The following is a 26431-nucleotide window of genomic DNA, read 5'->3' as shown; positions in this document are numbered from 1 at the left end:
TGTGCAACGGAGCACGCGGTCGCGGTTTCTGTTTCTGTGGGCCGGTATTGTTTACGGTCGCCCTAACTGTTTATTAATGTGATCACAGTGAAGCCATTTGTCGTTTCTACTGATATCAATTAATGACGGACGTGTCAGAATTCATTATTGACACTGCTGATGGCTATACTCGTGTTCACTCTGCAGCTTACGGCGGATCTGTGGCGGAACTTCATGCGCTGCTCCGATGTCATCCAAATGAAATAAATCGAGGGGTCAGACCGTTTGGCGCAACACCGTTAAGACTTGCTGCCACGCGTGAGTTGCTGTAGGCGTTGCACGTTATTTTGTAGTTTAGCCTTTGAAACGTCGGCCGTTGAGGTTCAGTAGCTGGGCGACTCCTTCAACGAACAACAGCTTTGACCGCAACTTTTGCTCGGCCCAGCTAACATGTAGAGAAGTGTTGCATAAAAAAAAGGAGAAAAGGGGGGCGGGGTTACTCACACAAGTAACTCAGTGAGAGCTGTGGCGTGTGACAAAACGTAGATGGTGGGGGGAGAGCAAAAATACCTCTGCTGTCTCCCCCCTCCATTTTTGCTTTCCTGTTGGGGCCCTCATATCAATCGTACATGTGCGATGGCAACACGTAGCGACTGGAGCGAAACATAACAGAAGTACTACGCGCGTCACCCCAGTTCATAGGGCCCATACCACCTATACAGGGTGTTTGCTCTAACGTGTCCAGAAATTATATTTAAAGCGAGCGATAGAAGAAAAGCAAGTGGTACTTTTCTGCCACTTGGTACTACTTCACTAGTAGCACCTGTTTCATAGTCAAGTAGCTGAAAACTTGCGCTCGTTTCTCTTTTATCGCTCGCTTTAAATAAAATTTCTGGACACGTTAGAGCAAACACCCTGTAGAGTAACCACAACACTTTCTTTCAGCCGTATGTAGTGACACTCTTTACCAGCTTATGTCAAACGATGAGAATAGGAATGCAGAAGAGCATGTCTTGCCGTGTAGATGCATGGCTTGATATTGGCTAACCACCAGAAATTGAAAAGTTACAGTTGAGTTGAACATCTAGTGCACCAGGCTTTGGTCTTGCTAGAGGCCTCAGCGTTAAGTGCTCCACGACTTAAATGTGTGCTGCACTGAAGTGAGTAGCAGGAGCATATATTATTACACTTGCTCGGATCTACAAATGACAACCTACTAACGTTACATGCTACGTGTTGTTGAATTATTTCTGAGGAACGTCTGGAAGATAAATCAGTGCCCAAGGTTCGTGCATTGACTTTGTCGCATAATGCTACAATAATACTCTGTCCCTCTCGAGGGCTCCTCATAAACTGTTTACCTTTGTCTGAAGGTGGGCACAGTACCTGTGTACGTTACCTTCTGAAACGGAATGCAGAGGTCGACCTTCCCGATATCAAGGCTCAAACACCACTGTTTGTCGCCATTCAGAAGCAATACACGGATTGTGCCAAGGCACTGCTAGAAGCAGGAGCGAACCCTAATGGAAATCCTGAAAACAGGAGCACTCCGCTCTATATTGCAGCACAAATAGGTTACCTAGAGGGCATAAAGGTAAGGACCATTATGCAGATACCAATGCAGTGGCACCATTGTTTTTATATTTATGAATATGGGAGTTGAGACAATGTCATTGTCACCTGCCGTTCCGAAATAGCTGTCTGGTGTTTAGTTTTTCACATGGGACAAACAAAGGCATTTTGGAAGCATGCTATCACTACAGGGGAAACAGAAAAATGTACTCTGGGTGCAAAATGTTTGCCACAGTGATAGAAGTTCCAGAGACACCCATTTCATAGAACAGTTGTATGTATATTGGTGAAGTTCGAATAGGTCTTGTGACTGTGCGATATTAATATTTGTCTTACGTTGCTGTCCCAGATACTGTTGGCCAACGGTGCAGAGACAGAAGTGAAGCAGAGGTTACTCGGGGCAGCACCGGGTTTACCATTGCACATAAGCGCCATCTACCACCATTTCCGGTGCTACTGTGCCCTTCTTCTCAATGGAGCCGAGCCGGATCTCCGGTTCACACGGCCAGCCGTACCAGCATCCATCTGTGCCCAAATGTCCCTCTGCCATGTCCTTGTGAAGCACAGATGTCCTACGAAATTTGGAATCTTGCTTATAGAGTTTGGTGGAAACTTGTGGCAGAGAGACCCTCGTGGACAGACAGCCACGGAGCTCATACAGGACGCACCGTGTAAACGGTTGTTCCATCAGTTCTTGGGTGTGTATATCTTGCTGATATATCTGTGGCCAATGCAGGCTCACCCGCTAAGAGGACGTTGAGCAACCTGCTGGGTTTGGGACAGTGTTTGTATTTTGCTGTGAACTGCATGCAAACGCAGTACACAAAACCTGACTCGCCAAATCTTTCGCACACATCTAGTTTCAATGTTGGGTCGACGTAAATGTTATTTCTATCACAGGGGTTTCTGATCAAAGACTGCTCTGAGGTTTGTTGAAATATAGGCAGCAACCTTTTTGTCTAAAATTGGTCTCATTCCAACGTCTATGGGTCATTGATCTAACCGCTTTGATACAAATGTCGTCGTGCTAGGCCCTGGCACACCTCAGAACCTGCCAAGGAACTTTTTCAGTTTTCTTGTCGTATCATCACTAGAGAGAGCCAGAGGAGCTAGTGCAAAAAACGTGTTCATCCTCTGAAGACTCTGAATTGGGCTCAATTCCTGGTTTTCTCTGAAAATTCTACACAATTCTACCTTTATGAAAAGGCATTAAAGATGCATTCCAGTATTTCCACAGTAAGAGTGGAAACTGCCAAGAGATAGAATGGCATAGATGCAGGCTAGCTGGTGGATAAACTCCATGATATGCAAGCCTGAGCAATGGGCAAGACATGTAAACAACACAACACAAGCCTTCGTGTTGTGTTGTTTACGTGCCTTGCCCATCACTCAGGCTTGCCTATCATGGTGAAACCGCCAAGAACACAGGGGGCAGTCATCCTCCAATTATGCTTTATTTTAGGCAAATAGTAGCCTTGTTTGTGACCAAACGTATGTGGCACAAGGGCTTTGGAGAATTTACCATCTAGTGCACTGGTGACGCCCGGTACGTAGGGCTTACAACCTCTTGGTATTACATAATCCAGAGTATTACAATACGCATAATACTTCTGTTTTGTGTATTTAATACAGATACATTCAGAGAATGAGTACTACTTTCATACGTAACACAAATGCTCAAAAGCATTGCGGGAATAGTATTGTAATACAAAGTACCAGTATTAATGCCCACCACTGCAAGAACGACATAAGCTGTGTAAGTTTCGTTTTATGAAATATTCCCACCTAGACTGTGCTTCACAGTATTGCCAATTGGCTCTCTGTAGACCATGTGTGTGCAATGCTTCCTTGCCATTACAAATTTAAGGTTTGCACAAAAATAATGTGTGGCTAGCTTCGTTTCTTGTAATTTAAAACATACTTTACTTGCAGACCAACCAAAATCCTTGCAGTCACTGTGTAGAGTCTCAATACGGAGAACACTGGGCCGTGAACGGCTGAAGTACATGAAGGCCCTGCCAGTACCACTGCAAATCTTTGACTACCTCACGTATGCAGACATTATACCAAGTGCAATGGAATATGTAACACTGGCTTAGGATACAAATAAACACAGAAACATTGTTCTTCTGTATGTATTGAAAATCTAGTATCATAGCACGTACTTACCGCCTTCTCTGTGCTTGCTGTGAGACTTGCACGATGGACAGCACATTATATTTTAGGGCCATATTCTAAAATGAACACGAGGACAGTCCAACACGTATCAGGTTAACCCTACCAACAACTGACCATCATGCCACAGAATATGTTCAGTTTATTCTATTGATACAAAAATGAGCCAAGACAAAACTGTACAATGCAATACACACTAGAGTGTCCCATGGTGAAACTTCCACTGAGGCAACAAGGGGAGATATAACGGACAAGACATCTTAAGTCATTTGTGTCAAAGAAAAAATACGTTTGCGACTCTTGAAGTAGTCCTTGAATTTGTACACAGCTTACTGCACCATTGAAGTATAATCCATTCCAATTACAACCTACTGATTTAAGCCTACACAAAAATAACAGGATAACATTTCGAGCACACTTCTGAACATGCCCATAGGTCTCATCAACTGATATTTTTCTATGCTACAATAAAAATTTCCAGGCGATAGGCATTTCAATGTATTAAAGGAAAAAGCATTTCTCCCACACATCACTCCATGGACAATAAACAACCCATGTTGTGATATTTCCAAACATGTTCAGTGAGGCCATAAATTCATGTGTATGTACATATCAAGTGTGAATTGTATGCCATGAATTACATGCTGAAATACCGGGGCACACTGAATGTGCGACGGTTCGGTGAAACAAAGTTAAACGTGGCCTAACAACAAGAGGCTAGCACAGCACTGAGAGAACATCATCTGCATACCTAGCACCCTCAGAACACCACTAGTGCACAGCACCGTTGTTCAAACAGTCAACAACAAGTATGATGTTGGTTAGTCTTTCTTGCACAACAGGTGGCTCACAGTGCCCTGTCTATATTGGTGGTCGTGGAGGCATGGGTTGGTGTGGCTGTGCTGCCACCACATGGTACTGATATGCAGCAGCCTGTGCACTATACAGCTGTTGTGGCTGTGGTTGCTGCTGCTGAGGTGGTGCAGCGTATGCATATGCTGCAGTGGGGGGATACGGGACATTGACCGCATAACCCTGAGGGTAGGCCCCGTAAGGTACAGCATATGCAGCCGTTGAGTACGGCTGCATTTGAACCTGAAACTGTTGGTATGCCACGGCTTCTGTGCTCTGTTGCTGAACAGCCACTGCTGGAGGCTTCTTAGGTGGTGGAGGTGGTGGTGGTGGCTCCTCGTCGTTGCTCACTGCTGGAATGGTGGCCACTTGAACATGCACTTTTGTTCGCTGTCTCCTTTCCTTCGGTGGTGGTGGAGGAGGAGGAGGCGGAGAGCTAGGACCAGCGTCGGTATACGTGGGTGGGTCTCTTCCTGGAGGTATGCCATCAGCAAAAGTGACGGTCTTCTTGGCATCATTTGACGTTGATGCCCTTCCTGCAGGGATGAGGATTCCTGCTGGAGGCGGTGGGAGAACAAGCAACTTGGGAGCAGGTCGTGGGGGAGGAGGAGGAGGTGGCGGAGGGGGGGCCACCTCTTCGGAAGCAACAGTCACACTTCGCTTTCGTAAAAGTGACTTGGGTGGCGGAGGTGGAGGTGGGGGTGATTCTTCTCTTTCTGTGGTGGCACCATCGAATGCAGGGGTTATTGTTTCCACTTCTTCAGACAAGGTGCATGCTACTTCTTCGATAGCAGCTAAGGATATGTCTTCTGTATCGAGCACAGTCAGGAACATGTCGCCAGAAGACTGCATCTCCACTAGGTTGAGAGGAACTTCTTTTTCTAAACAATCCTCCTGCAGTTCCTCTGTCAGGTCGGATGTAGTGCACTGCAAGGATGTCAGCTCTTGTTCTTCTGCAAGTTGAGCAGAATCTGAATGTTCTTTGTCAGCCTGAACCTTGATTATGATGGGTCTTGCTTTCCCTCTATTGCTTGATGCAGAAGAGTTCACTTTTGGAGAGCTGCTCGTTCCTGCTGACAATGCTGGTTTCTTCGTTGGTGACGGAGCAGTGTCAGGGACCTCATGCTGAATGTGCACTGTATGCTTATGTTTTCTCTTCTGTGAATGTCTTGGAGGGGGAGGAGGAGGCTCCTCTTTTTTGTATTTGTTGACCATGACAGTATCAACAGCTTCCATTTCACCTTTCTGAGTAGGCACTTCCACACTGTTTGCATCTTCCACTATCTCCACTGAGGGATTATCAGAACTCGCTTCCACAGTAACACTTTCTTCCAGTGGAATCTCTTCCTCTTGGCAGACCTCCACTTCTATGCAGCTGCCCAGATTGAGCTGTTCCATGAACTTCTCATACTCAGAGTGTAGATCTTTTTGTTGCAGTTCAGCAGGAACATTAGGTGGAACCACTTCTGGCTGCACTCCAGGTAGGACACCTGTGGCGAGGTCTACCATTCCACAACTGCCCAAATCCACGTGGGGAACAAGAATGTTCCCGAAAACTGGCATTATTATGTTATTTGTGTCAGGAGCTACAAGCAATGGTGTTGCTGGTTGGGAAGCAGGAGAAAGGACAGCTTGGGGAAGAACAGTAGGATGAAGAACAGGACACTCTGGTATTGCAGCTGGTGCAAGGATATTCAAGGTAGCAGATTCTGTAGGAGGCACACTTGGCATGTCAAGAGATTCACTTCTTGGACTGTTCTCTTCCAGATCAGCTGTCAACTCTGGTGGTGGTGACAATGGCTTGCACAGAATTGGCATTTCATCATCATCATCAGAGAAATCCATGGAAACTGAAATGCTTTCATCCATAACTGTTTCCTCAAACTTTTCAACAGTAACCACACTGCTGTTTTCAGGACTTTTCTCGGGCACAGGCTTATCATCTTGAAGGTCTTCATATGCTGTACACTCTTGGTTAGTGGAGGTTTCATCATGGTTGTCCTTACTTGTGGCTCCCAATTTAGGAGTTTCCTCTGTTGGTGATGCTGTAGCACTAGTTTCCATGTCTACATTTGGACTTTCAGGTGTGCTGCTTCCAAGATTGTCACCAAAGCTAGGTGATGGGATTCTTTCATTGCTCTCTGTTGGGTCCTCATTTTTGACTTCTTCAGGCTCATCTTGCTCTGGGCTTTCTGCATGTTCATAGAGGCACTGAAGGGCCTGTAGCCCACTCATGTCTTTCAGATTTTGTGCATTGACCACAACTTCTTCCAGCTTCTCTTCAGGCAATTCTTTTTTTGGTTCCTGTGCAATGATGTCCTTCTTAGGTGCTGTTATATTTGTATGTGCATATTTTGGATTGCATCCATAAGAAATGAACGGCTTGCTGCTGGTGTACCTGATGATAGATGTAGGCCAACGGATTTCCTTTTTGCGATCAATTGCCTTTACGATAATGAATTCACTGCTATCTCTTCGTACTTTTGCTGTCATTATCTGAGTTTTCAACAGATCTTCGTTTACCTTTGAGATAATGTTTGGGCTCTCAAACTTCTCATTCAGGGATGGTTTCTGCAGTTGACATTTGTCACTGTCAGCATTCTGCTTAGAGTCTGTTGTTTTGTCACTGCTGGCCTTTACAGCAGTTGATTCACTCCCTGCAGGGATGTCCTTTTTGGCTGTATGCTTCACAGAATTTTCCTGTTCTTTCTTTGCTTGGCTGTCCCACCTTCCTTTCGGCCCCTTTGTGGTGGAAGGACGCAAGCTTTCAAAAGTGTCTCCTTTTCCACCACTTGTTCTTTGCTTCTCTGTGTGCTTTCCAGACTTTTCTACGATGTCCTTTTGATCCCTTGTTTTCCTCCCGTCAGAGGAAGCAGTGTCATCACCCTTCAGCTGACTTCGCTTCCTGCTAGCCACTTCAGCATCATCCTTACTATGACTGCCTCGTCTTGGCTTTTGCTTTTCTTCAAGCACGTCACAATCGCTGGGGCCACGACAAAGTTTCTGAGGCTTTTCTTGAGCTGCCTGATAAACTTCAGCGCGACTTGTAGTTCTCTGTGACCTATTTTTTCCTGCACTTTCTTCAGAGCTGCTGGATGCTTTCCTGGATTTGCTCGAACTCTCTGCACTTGTTTTCCTGTCTCTCGAATCAGTCAATGATTTTGGTATTGTAGTTGTTACATCGTGAGCTTTTTTGTCGTGTCCATACCTTGGGCTCTCCTTCTGCCCTCTTGTCCCTTCTCCACTTGGCCTACGGCTGTCTCTGTCACCAGAGGATCTATGCTGCCTGTACGCCTCTTTGGAAAGTGACCCTCCAGGTGGCCTAGCTGGTTTGCTTCTTGTGTCGTTGTCTTTTCTTTCTGGGTCTTTTTGGTGATCTTGCAGGGAAACTATCTCTTCTCTACCCAACTTACGGTTCTCTGACTCTTCCGAGGACTTGTACTGTCTGTTAGTCTCATCTTTCATGCTTTTAGTTGCACTAATGGGTTCAGCTTTCTGGTCCTTCGCTTCCTCTCCTGGGAGCTCTGGTACACTTCCTAACACACTCGGTTTTGTGCTGTCTTGTTTTCTGTCCTTCAAGTCAGATGAGATCTGTGGTTTTCCATCAATATTCTGTTGACACTCCGAATCTTCTACAGTGTGCTGAACCGCCCACAGCTCTTCATCGTACAGATCCACTGCTTGACCTTCAAATTTGAGCAGACTGTCTTTCCCACTGCAACTGTCTTCCTGAAGAGGGCATGCAACTTTCTTTGTTTCCTTGGCTTGGTCGTGAGGTTTTCTTCGTTCCTTTGAGTCACGTTCACCTGTGTGCTCTCTTGTTTGAGCAAAATCCGAGTCATGGGAAGACACACAGGGCTCAGTAGGTGTCTCGAGTGTGCCTCTTGTGCCAACCTTCTGTATAGGTGTCTCTCGTGCCAACAAATCTTGATGTGACCGTGCAGCACCTTTGTCATAATCGCTATGAAGGATACTTGTCTCTGATGTTTTCTGCTTTACTTTATTCACAGCACAATTACCACTTGCTGCATCACTGCTGCTCGGTGCAGTGGCTCTGTCTTTTGTAGATGGCACAATACTTTCCTCATCCCACTGGAGTTCCATATCTTTATTTGTTTGTTTCTTGAGCTGCAATATCAGTGCCTCTTTGCTTTCGACTTCAGTTACGATTTCAACATTAGTGACTTGGTCCTTCAACCTTTTTGTGCCTTTGAACTTCGAGTGCATTTTAGCCATCTGTGCCATCTTTTTCTTGAGCAGTTTTGTTTTCAACTTCAACTTTCTTTGCTTCTTCTTTAATTTGCTCGGGATGTCAGCTGATGACGAACTTGAACTGCTAGAGCTTGAAGATGAACTCGAGCTGCTGCTACTGTCAGAAGACTCGTCTGAACTGCTCGAGCCATCAGAACTGCTGCTGGACGAGCTGCTTCCACTGGTTGACCCAGAGCTTGATGACGAAGAACTAGATGATGAGGAAGAGCTACTGCTAGATTTCTCACTCTTGGCACGCTTCTTCTTCAACACAGATTTCTTGGCCTTGTGCAAAGCTTTATCTTTCATTTTCTTTCTTTCTTCTGTTAGATTTTTGTACCGTTCTTCCCTTTTCTGAACTTTTTCCGATTCCTCATAAACACCCTTGTCGTGAGCCCCCTTTGTGAGCGTCAAGGGCGGTGGAACTTTCTTCACTATATCAATATTAGGTTCTGCCAGAAAGCCCTGCTTGACAAGTGACTTTAACTCCTCTTTGATCGCAGAAGGGCACTTTGAGGGGTGCTTGTTTGTTAGAAGTTCTCCCTTAGTTTTATCCTTTTTCGAGTGCGACAGGTGTTTGGTCTTGTGTACCTCTTTCACCTTTCCCGGCGGGCTACCTCCAAAATCTGCATTATCATGGGTGCTGCTTGGAGCCCCTCGCGCTCCAAGCTCTCTCTTCCCTAAAAAAGGCTCGTCTAGAATATTTGTAACATTCGGAGACTTCTCTTTACTGTATTTCTTCCTTTTTCGTCTACTTTCATCCTTACATTCCTCTGTCGTGTCTAGCTCTCTTTTTCTTTCCTTCATATCATCAACTGCTACTGTTGCTGACTTTGAACTGATAGTGTTCAGTTCTTTTGAAACAAGAGGATCAATTTTAGGCTTATCTTTTCTGCTTCCATCAACTTCTTTAGCATCTGAATCAGGGCCACCCTTCTGTTTTTTCTCAGCAGATAAGTGAAGCTGCGCAAGCTTGTCTTGAGAACTGATGCCCTCGTCTCCCGACACCTCGTTGCTACAATCCAAAGGATGTGGAACCTCTACATCCAGGACCGAGGGCAATGCTTCCGGACTCAAATTATCAGTCTCACGGAAGACTTCTAATGGACTGTCCTCATACATTAGAGTTAGAATAGGCTCTTCCTCTTTTTCTATTTTGGACAAAGCCCTTTTCTTACTACACTTCATCGGGCTTTCCTCGTAAAAGCATTCAGCGACGCAAGGGCTTTCAGAACAGCCAGTGCTGTCAGGTTCTGGGCACTCCTTGATGCCCAATTGCTGCTTCGGAGGAGTCTTTCTCTCAGGACTGTCTGTCTTTGTACAGGTGCTTTCTTCTTTATCCTTGCTTCGCTTGTCTTTCTTCCTACTCTTTTCATCACTACTTGGTTTATCCATCTTGTCTTTAAATGCGCCATCTTCCTTATGCTTCTCTCTGCTTCGTGACTGTGAACCTTCTGACTGACGCTTTTCATCAGTTTTTGTTTTCTGGGCCTCATCCTTCCTACTTCTCTCTCTGTCCCCTCCTCCTCTCTTGTCAATCAATTTTGTCTTTTCCCAGTTTTCTGTTATTGTCTTCTCTCCCTTAATCTTGTCCTCCACATTCCTACCCCTCTCAGCCCTTCCTCGTGAATGACTTCTTTTCCTTTCTCTTGTGTCTCTCTGCTGTCGCCTCTCTCTACTATGCTTCCTTTCTCTCGATCTACTCCTCCTACTCTCTCCTAGCCGCCTCCTTTCCCTCGACCTGCTTCGTCTGTTCCTTGACCTACTTCGCCTCTCCCTTGACCGTCTTCTTTCCTTTGACCTGCTCCTTTTTCTCCTTTCTCTCGATCTACTTCTCCTCCTTGTCCGTGAAGAACTTCGCCTCTCCCTCTCTTTGCTGCTCTGTTTTTCGTCCTTCTTCCCTTTTGGTACCTCTTTTGTCACTTCTGTCTTCTTTGATTCTGACCCCTTCTTAGAATCAGATTTTTTGTTGTCATCCTTTGGTTTTTCCTCACTACTTGCTCCTTCCTTGTTGTCTGCCTCATCTGTCTTCTTTTCCCTCTCAAGTGCTTTAGGATCGCCTTCTGTTGCATCAGGTGGCAGTTTGAGCTCAAACTCGTCACACTTTACAAACTTGACAAACTCAAATTTAGGCTTCACCGAAATATTTTCGGGTGGAGCAGTGTGATAGAACTCCTTGTTTTCATCACTGCCTTCAGTGTCTCCCCCTTCAGCATTCTTGTCCTGGGCAGATTGGCCCCCTTCAACATCATTTGTTTCCTGCTGATCCTGGTGCTCTGGGCTCTGCTCCTCCTCTTTAAAGAGCGAAGTGAGAGGAGTTATCTTTCCGGTGGATTTCCGTGCAAAACTAAAAGACAATGCACGATTTGGTTGCTTGACTGGCGCCGCCTGTCTTTCCTCCAAAGCTTTCTGGAGGGGTGCCTTAGAAGAGAGCGAGAATGCAACAAGCCGTTTCTTTGCAAGAGCCTTTCCTATCAGCATCTTTGACTTAGAGGTGGGATCGTCAAGTGGGAGAACAGGTGGCGGAGGTGGTGGTGGCAGTGGTGGTGGATCTGGTGGGTCTGGCAACACTGGTGTCGGGTTTTCCGGTGAGTACAGTTCTTGTCCTGGGTCTGGGAGGGGAGGAGGAAGTGGGATCTCAGCTGGTAATGGAGGGGGCTCACAGACGTCGCCAAAGAAAAATGTAGGCGGGTCGTGCAACACAGTGACGGAACTGTCTGTTTCGCTGTTTGATTCCTCCGTGGGTTGTTCGCCAATGCTCAAGCAACCCTCAGTGGGGTAGTCCTCGGACATCGTGTCCACATGTGATGGGGTGGTGTCACAATCTGAGCCACTTGTGGATGCAGAGGGATGGTTGATTTCTTGGAATCGACCAGCGGTGATGAACTTTTCCCCTGTACCCATTTCCATAGGCCCCCTGGAAAGACCACTTGTCACACACTGAAAATGGAAGCGGAATGCCAGAAACACGTACCGTAAACATGCAACTTGCGCTCGGAGATGGGCCAGTTCTTTCAGACGTTTCTGCTCCTTTTCACGGTTTCTATCTTCACGCTTCACTTTTGACAGAACGTTACGTCCAAACTCTCTCTGCTTCAGTTCTTTCAGTCGCTGCGAAAGGAGTTGAAGATAATACGGAGCATGCTATGTAAGTAGTCCTTTCTCTCTCTCTCTCTAGGGAACATAAAACCGTTCAAGGAGAGACGAAGTAATAAGTACCTGTTTGTGAGCATGGTCATACGAGTTAATATGGTTGTCAAATTCCTGGTGCTTGTTGTACTGCTTATCACAGAGGTCACAATAGAAGTTTGCCTTGAGTGTTGCTAATGCTTCTTGAACAACCTTTTCTTTTTCTTGTACAGCCTGCATGGAGACAACACTAATGCGTGACGCACAAATTCACAATGTCACAGCTGATGTGAAACCACTCGGCGACTAAAATATTTTACCTTGTACTTAAGCTTCAGCTCTTCAGTCTCTTCTTTCTCAATTTCTAATACCCTTCTCTTCTCAGTTGTCTCTTCAGCATAATCCATCTGAGAAACAACAGCCGTGTGAGATAAACTGTGTCAAAAGGGGCAAACAAAAGCTGCGAGCATCAAAGGCGGGCTGATAAACGCTTCTCAAACCTCCATCTGCATTCGTCCAAACCCCATGATGTCATCCTTGATGATGATCGGAAGGGGCTCCTTGCGGCCTGGAAGACAAAGAAGGGACTGTGCACTAAACCGCCGAAGCACAAGATCCTATGCGACATTTTTGCAACATGTAAAGAAGAAAGTTACAGCTGGTGTTTCTAAACAGCAAAAACTAACACAAATCATTCCACAATACTCAGCATACTATTTGCTGCAAGTGACGAGAGAGGGAGATGGAACTTCATAGAATACATGTTGAAGGTTGCACTGGCTGGCATGTGAATTCCACTGGTATATCGTTGATGACTGATTGACTCAAGTTTGCAAAGAAGGTAAGATGAGGCACCTTTGGTCTTTTACGCATTCTTCCTACTTCTCACCCAACAGCACTCAGAATTGATTATCTATCTATAACTGATGCACAAGCTACTTTTTCTCGTGACTTGAACATGAACCTACATTCAGCCTCGCCAAAGGAAAATAGCTTACGCATTTCACATGTGCGACATTTCACTCTGACTCTGTACTTCATTCACACAAATTTTCTGCCACCAGAATGATTCCCACTGTTCTCCTACTGCAACGTAAATGTTTTGCATAGAAACAGAGTCACTTAAAATATGCAGAATATACTGTAACCACACGAATGCTTTACATGGTGAAGCATGGCAGACGAACCCCCCCCCCCCAAGGGATGTGATGTGAATGTAACAGTGATAAAAAAACGTGAGTCCAGACAAAAAGCACTGTCTCTGCTGCACTTTATTACTGGTTATATAAGAAGATATCAACCATTTAATGACAGACAGCTTCTCCAGCGATCTACGGCACCAAGCGCTTCCAGAACTTGAATGGAGGTGTTGTAAAATGAGATGGCACCACTGGAGGCGTGGGACAGCTAGCGCCTTGGTGAGCTGTGAGCAGATACATTAAGTGTTAAAGCAGTGAAGAAACACATCATCAATAATCTTCATAATCATTTTTACAATACAGTTAAACAAAAGTGGCAAGTGAGGGGAAGCAGAGCACTGCACGGGCTCACCCGAAAGCCCGCCATAGCCCGGCGTAAAGCCTTCTTTTTACAGGCCTGGGGGCTGGGCATGGGTTTGAACATTATGGGCCAGGGTCGGGCCCATACATTGCCGGGCATAGGTCAGGGCTCGAGCCAGCATTACCCGCTGTTATAGACAGGATGGCGTAGGTGCAGGCTAGCTGGTGGGATCAGCTAGCTTGCCCATCATATAGTTTACCCACGGACAACTTTTACAGCCCGCAACACTGGGCCAGGATGGGTAGCCTATAAATTTCTCAGGCTCATGCCAAGCCTGGGCCAGAAACCTAGAAATTCTTCTGGCTTGGGCCAAGCCAGGTATGGAGCCATCGGGCAGGGCAGGCAAATCAAAGGAAGGCAGGGCTCGGGCCAGGCCTAAGAATGTGGCCCGTGCAATGCTCTAATAGGAAGTATACTACTGCAAGAAGTTAATGCCAATACAGTGAACCACAACAGTGATGGTAAGAAACTGTAGTAAGGAAGGTGCATTTGCTATGTATATATCTCATCATTTACAATTTCCTGTCTTCAAAGGAGCAAGGAAGTGACATTTAGCACTGGTCAAAACCCGGATTCTTTCATCGAGCAGTTTATGAGGAGGAGCAACCACGTACAATATTTTCGCTGCACGGTATCCTGTCACCATGCAATTAAATTTACGAGAGTGTCCTGCAAAAGCAGTCGTAAGCGGCACGGCACAGCCTCGAAGCCTCAACCTTGGTATGGTATAATCAGGTCGATGTGACATAGCATCAGTGCACGGACCAGCCAAGAGGTCTCATTTCTCCCTGAAAATTTGTCCACTATGGACGATCCCCATTACAGAGTGATGTCAGCACCCCTCGGGCTCTCTGAAGGAGTGCACGTCAAAGACCCCACGCATGCGTTACAAGTAAGCTAGGATTCATCCTTCTTGCACAAAAGCATGTTATCTGTTGAGAAATACACCGCACCCAGAAACATCTTCCCCATCTGTCCTAGAAAACCCAGAAACAGAAAGAATTTGTTGAGGGGGCCTGCTGCTTCTTTAATGCTTTGAGACTATAGTGTTACGTGTTCTTGTTAAGTACAGTGTAGCTATCGACAGCAGGCAAGAGCAAGGACCGTAACACATTACAAAAACAACACGTACATATTGACCTGTAAAAAGGCTAAGTTAGTAAGATAGACACACATAGCAAACTGTGCAATATTATTAACTTCACAGTAATAGTTACCCGAAAAGTCGAATATGTTGGCTGAACAGGAATTGCTACTGTATTTTCTCGTACCTAAGACGACCCCCCAAGATCAGGGTACACTAATTAAAAAAAAAAAAAAGTAAACAAAGATTGCGAGGCAGTGTAACATTTGGAAGCGATGCACAATACCATTTATTCATCACAGCTTTTTTCCCCGCTGTTTTCTTTGTCGCTATCTGCCCACAGCTCATTGTCCTCCATTTCGTCCCAAGTGCGGACAAACCATACTTTTTAAAAGCATGCACTACGTCGTCGTCAAGCGCATCGCATCTAGCGTCCAAAATCAACTGCACTGACAATATTCTTGATCTCTCCCCGTTGCTTTAGCAATCTTCTAACATTTGCTTCCGATGCTTGAAACTGCCTTGCCGCCGCTAAATTGTTGATGGATGGCGAAAGCAACAACGTTGCATTCAAACGCAGCAGGGTGATGACTCCACAATAGTATATGAAGGCCGTCCCCATTGTTCCCGTATTGCCATGTTTGCGTTGCTTTGTTTGTTTGCGCTGACAACCACAGCACGTGGCATCGGTTGCGCAACACTATTCGCCCGGTCCCTTCGCCCGCTGACCTTGTTTTGGAAAAAACCTGACCTGACCTGATTGATCTTAGATTAGAGAAAATACAGTCATTATCTACAATAAACAGAAATTATGCTACGTATAAAGCTAAGCAAGTTCACACATTTGCAGGTGTACTACACCCAGCAAAGTATGCAACTACAGTTATTTTACACCATTAGGACTTTCAGTGAGGACATCCTAGCTAGTTCTTTTAGGGCAAAGTATATAGAAAATGCAGTGAAAAAGCAGTGAAGGCCTTAAAAAACTCAAGGGAGAGTATGATGCAACTCCACTCACCACAATGAAATTGCAAGGCCATTCATAGTTCTGGTCACCCAGCTGCAGTGGTCCAAGCAGGTATCGCCATCGTTATCACCTTCAAGCACACAGCTGTAATTGATTGACTTCAAGTTAATTGACTTCAGTGGAGACATGCGCCATGAGTTAAACATTGCTAATATAGCAGTTTGTTATCATGGTCTAATAGAAAGGTTCAGAACTGCAGCGCTCACAATAACAGGAGCTGCACTAATGTAAGGCAATATCTCTTCAAACATTACCAACCTGCTGGGGAACCTTCATAGTAACCTTCAAAGAATACAACTGTAGCTTACTAATACTAATTACATATTTGCAAGATCCTTCGTTCTTTTCCTTAGCATACCAGTGGTACCTGCTTTCACCATGGCAGCACGTGCAATAATCAAAAACCACAGTTCTCGTCCTTCTGCTTTCAAATTCCTGCTTCCTTCAATTATCAGGAGTGCGACGACTTCCACTCCATTCTGACACAAATTCGTAGCAAAATGTGTTGTGGCAAGGGTCACGCAATAAATAAATTTCTCTATTTTTTTCCCTCTAAAAATCAGACCAACCAGAAGGAAGTCTGTGGTTTGCGGACTCTTAGTGGGACGTATTGGCAACAGTGACACTGGTTCACGCACAGTGTTCACTACATAGTCAGGACGAAGCTCGCCATTATTGAGGTACGACTTCGAAGCATCTCCAATTGTCAATTTTGCGCTGTCATACACTTTTCGCAGTAAAAAATGAAACTGCTGTGGATATCCATTGAGAGCTGATGCGTGTTTATGCGGAAGGCTGTATGAACCCACAAATGGTTCAACGTCGACATGCATGCTTCACAGAAGGCTGTGAAAGCACGCTTGATGAACAGTGCTGTGGGAGACTTGCTGTGGCAACAATGTCGTTTCTACAGTTCAGAATATTGTACAACAAGGCTGTTGCATATTCATTAATGAAATTCTTATGCATCGGATGCTCGAGCATCGAAACAATTCTGTCACACCAACATTATGGAAAGGTCTGCGCAAGACGTGTGCCATGCTTGCTGAGGGATGTTCACAAGCAGCAATGGATGAGTTCGGCCTGAATTATCTGGAGATATGTCAAAGGGATGGAGATGCATGCCTTGAATGCAATGTCACTGGTGAAACACGCAAGCATTATTCAGCCCCCATGACAAAATGTCGAAGCATGGTTTGGAAGGTGGATGGTGAAAGCGCCCTCAAAAAAGTGAAAGCAACGCCCTCTGCCTCTATGTCATAAGTAGCCACTATCGGGCGGTGCTGTAACATGCTATCGATCGTTCCTTCCTCTCGTCAACCACAATTGCGAAGGCGCGTAGTCTCATGCTCTCCAACATCGTATTTTGCACGGCCTCAGCCGTTTCACCGATGATGGCAGTGGTTTTTTTGTCAGTCCACACCGGTGGCGCTTCACTGCGCCACATTTGGGGAACATCATCCGGAAGAGAGGTCACACTTGGTCGCTTGCGCTCCGCGGGTCGCTGTGCTCAACCAGAAAACCTGTGAAAAGGCACTTGGCACGTATGAGGAACACGTGCAGGTATTTCTTCTCTTTCGAGAGCGCCATCGGAGGAGACGAAACTATCGTACGAAACTTTGACGACAGGATGATATCATGTCTTCTCGAGAAACATGGACACAATGGAACACGTGATCTGCCGTGACCTATTCGCTCAGAGATCGAACGGTGTCGGCGCGCTGCGGAGAACAGAGAACTACCACAGTGTGGACGCGTCGTCTGCTTTTACACGTTTATTCGGCATTCAGTGCAGTAGGTGGGGCATTGGGCAACCGAACAGTACCGTACCATCGCGGCACAATTGATCTTACGGTGAATATATACAAGAATTACGGAAAAGAACCATCAACTCCGAACATCTGCCCACGTGTTATCCACACTAGAATGGTGACAGTGTCGCCTCCTATAGGTCGATCTCGCAGCGAATAGCCATGGATGGTCATGCTGCGAAACACGTGGTATGGGCTGTCGAATTCTTCAGGAATGTGAGTGCGCAGCTTTTAAAGGAAAACGAGAGAAGAAAAGCAGAAGGCCCCAATTTTCCAGGGGATTGGAGGGCGCATCCGTACAATTGGGAGACAGAACAAGACTCTGGAGTCTCCCGGATAATCTGGGAGAGTTGGCAGGTATACAATGAATGCCGAGAGGTACTGAGAGATCATGAGTAAACTTCGAGCCACTATCAAATGGAAACGTCCCAGACTTTTGACTTGCAAAGCTGTGGTGCTACACGCCAACGCCCACCCCCACTAGTCTCGGGAAAACCCAGGACTCTCTTGGGAAACCCAACTAGGAAATTTTCCCGCATCCGCTATAATCTCCAGGTCTTTCCCCCACCTCAAAGTATATCTTGGCGTCCAGCAGATTGCAAGTGATCATGAAGTGAAATCCAGATCGAACGGTTGGCTGTGCAAACAGGACACGGCATGGCACAAACAAGGTGTCGAAAAAATGGTAGCATGGTACCAAAAATGTCTGGACGGCTGTGCCTATGTATAAAAATAATACGGGAATTCTAATACTGTATAAGTGGTTAAATTTGCGGGCTCAATAATTCGCAAATTTGCGAGGAGCCAGGATCGGGCAATTATTCGCGGAACCTTAAATTTGCGGTACCGCATTGCGTCGCCCCCGCACGAGGCGTCTTTGCGACTTTCCACCTTGAACTAACAAAGGACAACAACCCTGGACAATAACCCATTTCATCCCTTTTAAGCCCTTCTGACTCAGAATGCTACAATGAGGGGTCATTGCCGAATTTCCGTGTCACCAGTCATTCTTATGTCCGCATTGACGCAGTGAGCATCGTGGCAGCTTCGTATTTTTCAACTCATTACAGCCACATTCTTGCTCCGGTACTTGAAGCCAATGTCGCCGTCCTCCATACGGAAGGCGACAAACTTTTTCTGCTGCCAATGAACATGTCTCTCGCGAAGTCGCTGATCGGCACCAACCAGAAGCGTAAACATGGCAAACTACCACAACTAAAGTCCTGAAGTCACGTGCAGAACTGAAAGTGCAGTATAAGGGTGTAATAAACAGCGTACATAAGATGTATCAGTGTCCAGGGCCTTACTTCTTTCTCATATTTTTCTGTCATTGCTTCGAATATTTCGCGGGACTTTAAATTCGCGAAAAAAAAGGGCGTTCGCGAGTTTCGCGAAAAATAGGTCCTCGCAAAAATTACTACTTATACAGTATGCAAAAAAGTGTTTTCTAATAGCAAAGCGCTGCATTTAATATTTTTTCCACAATCGGAAAATATAGTTATCGGATGACCTCCGTAGAAGTGCACTGCAAAAGTTGTCGCTGAAAATGCAGTGCAATATAGTAAACTAGACAAATGAGAGGACAAATATAACAGCTAAACCTGACAAAGCCCAGCTGTAACAACAAAAGGACGGCAGCTGAGCACGAAACACACCTAATGTTAAATGCACTGCACCGGGCAAAGGGACTATGTGTAGTCAAGTCAAAATTTTTAGGCAGTTTCACAAATGGGCTTTTCTTTTCCAAGTCACACAGCGTGTAACCACCTATTCACATTTCCAACGGTTTCCCATCTACAGATGATCAATGTTAGCAAAAATGCTAAGATCTAGGACAAGCTTTGTGACAGCTAGAATTTAATGTGCAGTATTTTACATTGTTGGTAGCTGGCCACATTTGGTGGCCTTGGAGGTAGACACCAAAGGAAATGCTGCTTCTCTCAAGTTGATGCTTGTCTATGCTTGTCTCCTGCTATTTTGTTGACATGCAGGACATTAGGTGAGGGCTGCAGTGGCCCAAAATGAAATGCAGAGGTGCATAACTGCATATCCTCCTCATTACAAGCTGTGTATATCTGAATTAGTTTCATATATTTTCATATTGTCTGAGGTTTTGCAAACTTCTCACATTCACAGCTGACTGATTTATCATTCCACACACAAATAGATAGACTACAATATTGCGCACTGGAAATGTGGTAGTACTTCACCAGCCCAACATCTTTCGATGCCACAATGACATCCTGTACAAGCAGCTATGCTATGACTAAGAAACTAAATCCCGCATGATGAGAGGTAATGACAGTGACCAACCTTTAAAGTGAAGCCACTTGCACTTGGCTGGATGCTGGACTCCCCCATAGCGACTACTTGCAGCAGGCGGCCATCTCCACTTGAGCACCTCCCTCCCATCAGTGAAGACATACGGATGTGTCGGTGAGCCATCTTCAGTTGTTCAACGTCAAGGTCAAGCCAACACTACACGCGCTGCCGCCAGACGGGCCAGAACAGCAAGAGAAATGACGAAATTAACGCTGCCACGTTTAGCGCCCCATGGATGAGAGAAGAGTAGGACACAAACACAGCAACTGAATCAGTTAACAAGCGTGTGCCTTTGAATTTCCAGTCACGAAGTGTGTCAGCAAAAAAACTGGCAAGGGTGCATGGCTCCCAACCAGGTGATAACCAACATGTACCACAAGCTTGCCACGGAATACACCCGAAGCAGCTCGACTCAATTCAGTGTGCATCATAGCACTCGTGTTCACTGCCAACCTACCTCCCGTACTTACATTTCTTCAGAATCACAGCATTTTGCTTTCCAGGTTCAGGAAGAAAGGAAACATAGTGGCACAGTAGAGACCTACCCTGTTCATTCTTGCCAAGGCCTTGTCCATTCTTCCAACCATGTCTGATAAGAAGTCTATACCCAAGGTTGTCCTGTGGGGATGAGCAGCCAGAGGCCAGCCCAAACGAGAAAAGAAGCCGCCAAAGTAGAACCAGCACACAACACCTTTTCCTACTGCTGCCACCTTTGGCCAGCCATAGTTTTTAAATCTGGCGCACCATCAAAGAACTAAGCAAAGCGGGCAAAATTTTGATCACGGGTTCCTTTTTACAACATCGAGGATACAATTCCACCTGATGACTAACCAGTATATACAGTATATACGCACCATACAGTGCAGTGCACAAATATGGGGACACCTCACAAAGTGAAAGTGTCACATCACACTTGTGGTTTCTCATTTTCTGAGCTGCGTTATCTGATTCAGCATGGCCAAAAACCGCAGAAAATGGCAGCATTTTATAACTTTGTATAGATGCCTTCTCTTCAGTGATATTGGGTCTTACGTAGACGACAGCCTTTAAAGTGCCTTGATTCTTTACCAGTCTCGTAACAGGATATGGCCCCTAAATGGGGCACGGGAACTGGGTAAGCCTTACCATCCATGGAGGCAGGTAAAATCACACAGGCAAGCTGGTGGAGGAACTCCATAACGGCAAACCTGAGTGGGGCAAAAACAGTGTGTTGTGCTGTGTGTTTTTGCCCCACTCCGGTTTGCCGTTATGGAGTTCATCCACAGAGGGATGGATTGCAAAATAGGGGAGTAATGTAGACGAGGATATAGGAGAGGAAGAGGAAAATAAATGGAAGGTGGAATGATGGTGGTTAGATAGATAGGAAAGCTGTCTGTTTGTACTATACTTTAGGATTCTACATTTTTTATAATTTGTTTTTTCACAAACTTTTCACAAACAAACCAAGAGCTCCAAAAAGCAACAAGGGATGCGTTGGAGTTCATCAATGCTGATATCACACACAACCTAATTGAGTGTGTTCAACAGCAACTCATCGACAATATTACTGCCAATGGGGCCCTACTAAGTATTCAGCGATGAAATATTCTTATTGCTTGTGTGTTACAAAATACATTTATATAGATCTCCAAGTGCCCCTAAATTTTTCCACCAGATCAAAATACAAAAATTTTTGAAAAAATTATATGACACAAGCTTGTAATCAAAGAGAAAAATCTTTTCTATGGTTTTTAACAATGCTGAATCCAATAGAACAACTTTGATAATGTGAAAGCGGGACAGGGATGCTATACTGCCATTTTCATAGGTGTCCCTATATTTATGGACTGCACTGTACAAGCAGTCAAAAGACATCATCTCCAAGTCAATACCACACAACTATCGAGGCATGCATTCAAAGTATTTTTCTTGAAACCTGTGCTTCTACTGAGGTATCTAACCAGAAGACACTGCTCACAAGCTACTATTTTCACTATTTGAGTGACCCGTGCTCTCCTCTGACACATGGCAATTACAAAAGCTATAGCTTAAGGACTTTTATGATGACTAAGTGCCTACTGCTTTCATCCTATTCAGTCATTAAAATTCTTGATTTGTATCCCTAATGTTCTTACTAGTTGATTTTTTTAGATGGCTTAAACATTTTGGTCATATCATGCACCGTTCCTTTAATGCAGCTGACGTACTTAATGATGTACTTGTTGTACTTGTCGATTTGGTGCTACAGAAACAATTTTCTTTAAAACTAAAGGGTGCTACACCGTGCTTGCTAATTTCTGCTGCGAGTTCAAAATATTTTGGGGCAGGGGCCCTGTGATGAAATTTATGGAAGCCACGAAAGTTCCTAGATGGACACATGCCCCTTGCGAGTCGAGTTCGACTCGCTCATATAAACTCTGTTGTGTTGTGTTGACGTCTAGTCGACCCGACAGCAGGGGTTAGGTTGACCCGTTCGGGCTTGGCTTGACTCACTAGGCTCTGCTGTGATAGCCTACCCATTGGAGCGAGTTCATGTGAACAGTGTGGGGTCGGGGTCGGCTCAGCCCGCTAGTCAACTTGACCCGCTCCTGTCGGGTTCATGTAAACGAGACTATAGTATATAATGTGCTACAAGTGCTGTTTTTCATCACTGAAGGGCAAAATAATGGATTAACAAAAAAGTGCTTGCACAGACAATGCCTTGAAATCTACCTAGAGCTAAACTTCAGAGTACAGAAATAATGTTCTAGACATAATATCAAACTGTTATTCATATGAAGCAAACAAATTTTTGTTCTGAAATGTGTCATCGAAACATGCAGACATTCCGGACGTGGTAAGAAGCAAATGTGTGCTGCCAACTAGCAGGGGAAAAAAAAAGAGAAGCATTCCAGACAAATAATAAGAAAAATGTCTTAAAGGGACAATCGCCTCCAGAAATGTGTGTACGAGAGAAGCGCCACAATGGTTGACACAGGGTGTCCACTAAACTGTACCCTTCAAATTCCCTGACTTTTCCAGGTTTTCACTGACTATTTCAAGCAAATTCCCGGAACAAAACAATAGAGAACTTAGTGCCTGCTGCTACGTTTTCATACATATCCCCAATAAAACATTATTTATTGAGAAATTAGTAAGACAGCCCTACTTTTCTGCCTCTCAGCATGTCATATTGGCGAACTGCTACTCACAGCAACATTGCTGCGGTGTGGCTGCTCAACCACTCATCAGCACTCGTGATTCACTGCGCATCATGATGGCATTTTTCTGCAATTTTCCCTGATTTCAGCTGCCTTTTTGCAAATTCCCTGACAATTCACTGTTTTCCAGGTTGGTCATATAATTTTGGTAGGTTGGTAGACACCCTTTTTCAAAGTACCCCAGAATATGTTTTCCAGGTTGGTCATATAATTTTTGGTAGGTTTGTAGACACCCTGGTTGACATTGTCTGAGTCTATTTGGCTAGTTTTCTCTCCCAAAAACTGCTTAGATGTTAAATCAAACAAGTTTTATAAATTAGCATTGCCTCTGCAGCTGAAGAAGCTCCAGGTGCAAAAGCATCATGGCGAGATACGTTTCAGGGGCCAATCAGAGAGCAGCGTGCAGACAACTGGCAGAGCTTAAGAGTTCTGGTAGGTAACATTCCCTTGAGTATCAAGAGAACGGTAGAACAAGGGAAGGGAAGAAGAAGAGTTCGAAGAGGGAAAGAGTACAAGAGCGAGCTGGTGTAACGTTGAAGTAGTCAGCATTACTTTGAGCCCGAGGAGAACGAAGTATACAGGATGCTCATGGTATACAGGATTTCGTGAGCCTTCTATACCGTATACTTTGTTCACCTCATGCTCAGGGTGATGCTTCCTCCTTCAAGAGTTTTCCTCTCTGTGTCTTGTGTCTTATACTCCAGGAAATGTTACCATCACATTCATTACACCGGTTCGCTTGCCCAATTGCTTCGTTGCTCATTGTTTCCGAGCTTGTCTGCTTCGCTTACTAGGCGCTCTGCAGACGTTGGAGATTCTCACTCACTGCTTAAGCTTCTCAGGGCCGTCCAGGACATTCCCTCATTTGCCAGTTCCATTCTGACGCATCTTCATATTTCCACCATCATCAGTGATTAGCGAGGAATAAACTGCCGCTATAGTTTTGGAATGGACAAGTATGAAGGCGACCGTCCCTTTAGGTGAATCTTTTATTCTGTCACCCCAAATGCAACAGACTGCTGCTCATTTATTTTGCGAATTCGATCTCTGGCCAAACAAAGTGTTCTTAAAGTTTTTGACTGCACCGATTGTATAGCGTTGATATTTCTGCAAACTGTAAAATGGACAAGAAAAAAAAAAGGCACACCAAACAAACAGAAGACCACATTGCTCTGGACAAACTTAATAATGTGCAAGCGCATGGCTCTTCTAAAGGGACGCCAATCTACCGTAGGTACGAGGGGGAAAGAGGACCGTTCCCATTTCGTGTGGGGTAACGACACGAGCTTCTCACCAGCTGAGTGTTTCGCCTTCCACATTATTCGCTTCGAAACTCTCTCCGGGGATATCACTGTTTATGTCAAGACAACGTTATCGCAGTCGGTGTCACTGTTTGCGATAACGTTCCAGTTCGATAATGAATTACAAGGGATGAATAAATGAATGACGGAGTAAAGTAAGTAGAACGAATGACGGCCACGTGATCATAATGCGCCCAAACATGAAAACATTCCTTAGGTTTTACAAATTGTCAGGGTTGTCACTATCAGCGACTTAACGATAACACACCCTATGCCCGGCAACGTTAGCAGCAGGTTAGCAGCTGAAATCACGAGAATACCCCTTCCTACCTCGAGTCAAATGACAACGGCCCTCTTACACCCTCGCAGCTCTCCCGGTAGGGTTACTCTCCTTCAGAAAAGCCATACGCTTGTGCATTATAATTAAGTTTGGTCAGAGCTGTACATGAAAGCAGAAGCCAGAAAGCTCTGACGTTTCAAAGTTACCTTGCGTGCCACGAGCAACATCTAAGCTTTTGGAGTTCATGATAATGATAATTCATGGTCTTATGTTCAACATAGTCTTATGTCGTGGGACAACTATGATCATGAGCTATCAGCAGATCCACTGACGCCAATGGGATACTTTGAAAAAATAAAAAAATAAAAATAAATATTACAGTTGGACAGCATCCATGGCATGCCATGCCTCCCAATGTCAAGCCAATCTTCAAAATTAATGAATTTCTACAAACTTTCGCATGGTACAGTGCAGTTGTGTACGACTGGCCATTGTTTGAAGAAAAGCTTTCTGAGGCAGCTTTATTTCATATAACTTACATACATTTTGTAAATTGCACAAGAAAGAATATGTAATCCGGCTGAGCGTTCAACATGCCTTGCAAGGCATCCACTTAGAAATAAATAAGCGAGTATCATACCTGTGCAATAGGTTCAGCCATGGAAGACTGTTCCAATTCGATAAGGTTCTCATCATAGACATCAACCCCCTTTCCCTATGAGAGAAGAATGTACGACACATAAAACACTATTCTGACAGAATAAATAAGCTTTAATATCAAGCATGCTACACGAAAATCAAAGTGTGTTGCTGACATGAGAATGCACTGCAAGACTTATTCTGCAAACGAGGTCTGTTAACATGATAGAAAAATACAAATGCGCGCAATGTGCGAATGACAACGTCGTACTTGCAATCTGCAAACTATTTTATATGAAACAAGGCTGGAACTTGGGTTTCCTAGACACTGCCTGCACAATATCATTGATATTGTATGCCCAATATTCCTTTTAAAGTGGCAATACGCCCTGTGCTGAACGAATGACTAAACGGTATGAAATAAAAAAAACTATAAAAGGTGATATGGTTTGGCATGTGATGTCTTTGTTCTTAATCCATTTTGTCAACACTGGGTGCTTTACCGCTTTGATTTCACATCGGTTGCGCCTTCAGTATCCAGATAACGTGCTCAAAGCACAGCACGGATTTTCACATACGGATGTATCATGCTTATGCAGAGTCTACAGTACATGCTGGCATACCGGCCCATTTTGTCAGAATGTTTGATGATACCGCAAAACTCAAGGCTCATACGGTTCGAAAAACCTTTGCGCGATAGAAATGTAGGCCTAACTAATTTTTAGTATCAGCGTAGCACTGACAACAATAACTCAATTAGCTTTTTGCAGAAAGGCACTTTGGAAAATGTTTTACCTGGTAGTCACGAACTTCGTGAAACCGCGAAAACCTTTCAGACATTTCGACGGCTGTGTGTATACAACGTAATCACTGAATCAACTGGGAACACAAATCATGGTTGCTTGTTTTGGGGCACTGTGATCATGGTGAACTAAAAGCGCTCACCATCCTTCCGATTACTCGGAAGGATACACCGTCATTTTTGTAAGTCCAGATGTTGCCTAGAAACGCTACGAGCAACTGAAGCTATATAATTTACTGAGATGTCATTCTATCGCTCTTTCAAAATGACAACCACTTCTTGACTGCAGCAACAAATAACGAGGGGTTTACGTTCTATATCGTAATAAGTAATAGCAGGGAGTGCAGTTCTAACGTTCTAACCCCCGCCGATTGTCGCGCCGCTCTCGGTGAACGTAGACCATGACCATGCGATACGTTTCTATTTTTCCTTTTCGCACCTGTGATTTCCCTGCAAATCTGCCCTGTG

The 26431-nt window shown here is 44.8% G+C and overlaps 2 protein-coding genes across 4 annotated transcripts; one reads left to right on the top strand and one right to left on the bottom strand.

Annotated features, from left to right (window-relative positions):
• Positions 1-3677, top strand: LOC135385873 (ankyrin repeat and SOCS box protein 1-like). The gene is made up of 4 exons (XM_064615448.1): positions 1-297; positions 1353-1573; positions 1901-2249; positions 3484-3677. The coding sequence occupies exons 1-4, from the start codon at positions 123-125 to the stop codon at positions 3648-3650; spliced, it is 912 nt and encodes a 303-aa protein (XP_064471518.1). The 5' UTR covers positions 1-122; the 3' UTR covers positions 3651-3677.
• A 173-nt stretch (positions 3678-3850) lies between these two features.
• On the bottom strand, positions 3851-26071 carry LOC135385871 (serine/arginine repetitive matrix protein 2-like). Of its 3 annotated transcripts, none has more exons than XM_064615446.1 (9): positions 25163-25206; positions 19754-20380; positions 15621-15713; positions 13260-13381; positions 12459-12526; positions 12279-12365; positions 12049-12192; positions 11804-11940; positions 3851-11746 (listed from the first exon to the last, which is right to left on the bottom strand). In XM_064615446.1, exons 5-9 carry the CDS (start codon positions 12483-12485, stop codon positions 4588-4590), a joined length of 7554 nt encoding a protein of 2517 aa, XP_064471516.1. In that variant the 5' UTR covers positions 12486-12526; positions 13260-13381; positions 15621-15713; positions 19754-20380; positions 25163-25206; the 3' UTR covers positions 3851-4587. The 3 variants fall into 3 exon arrangements, with proteins under 3 accessions (XP_064471516.1, XP_064471517.1, XP_064471515.1); XM_064615447.1 differs by lacking the exon at positions 25163-25206 and having other exon boundaries at positions 19754-19927; positions 20308-25147; XM_064615445.1 differs by lacking the exons at positions 13260-13381; positions 15621-15713 and adding an exon at positions 25957-26071 and having other exon boundaries at positions 20308-20380; positions 25163-25237.
• Between the last annotated feature and the right edge of the window lie 360 nt (positions 26072-26431).

This window comes from Ornithodoros turicata, chromosome 2 (genome assembly GCF_037126465.1).
Source record: "Ornithodoros turicata isolate Travis chromosome 2, ASM3712646v1, whole genome shotgun sequence".
NCBI lineage: Eukaryota > Metazoa > Arthropoda > Arachnida > Ixodida > Argasidae > Ornithodoros > Ornithodoros turicata.
Note: the sequence above shows the minus strand (reverse complement) of the source record. Positions and strands in the feature narration are given on the sequence as shown.

Excerpts from the sequence above, each read along its gene's own strand:
- LOC135385873 (XM_064615448.1), top strand. The coding sequence starts at position 123 with ATGACGGACGTGTCAGAATTCATTATTGACACTGCTGATGGCTATACT. Across the intron at positions 1,574-1,900 it reads GTTACCTAGAGGGCATAAAG|ATACTGTTGGCCAACGGTGC; the intron begins GTAAGGACCATT and ends TTGCTGTCCCAG. Across the intron at positions 2,250-3,483 it reads GTTGTTCCATCAGTTCTTGG|ACCAACCAAAATCCTTGCAG; the intron begins GTGTGTATATCT and ends CTTTACTTGCAG.
- LOC135385871 (XM_064615445.1), bottom strand. The coding sequence starts at position 26,001 with ATGTCTGAAAGGTTTTCGCGGTTTCACGAAGTTCGTGACTACCAG. Across the intron at positions 12,366-12,458 it reads TTGGACGAATGCAGATGGAG|ATGGATTATGCTGAAGAGAC; the intron begins GTTTGAGAAGCG and ends GTTGTTTCTCAG. Across the intron at positions 11,747-11,803 it reads GCGCAAGTTGCATGTTTACG|GGGGCCTATGGAAATGGGTA; the intron begins GTACGTGTTTCT and ends TGGTCTTTCCAG.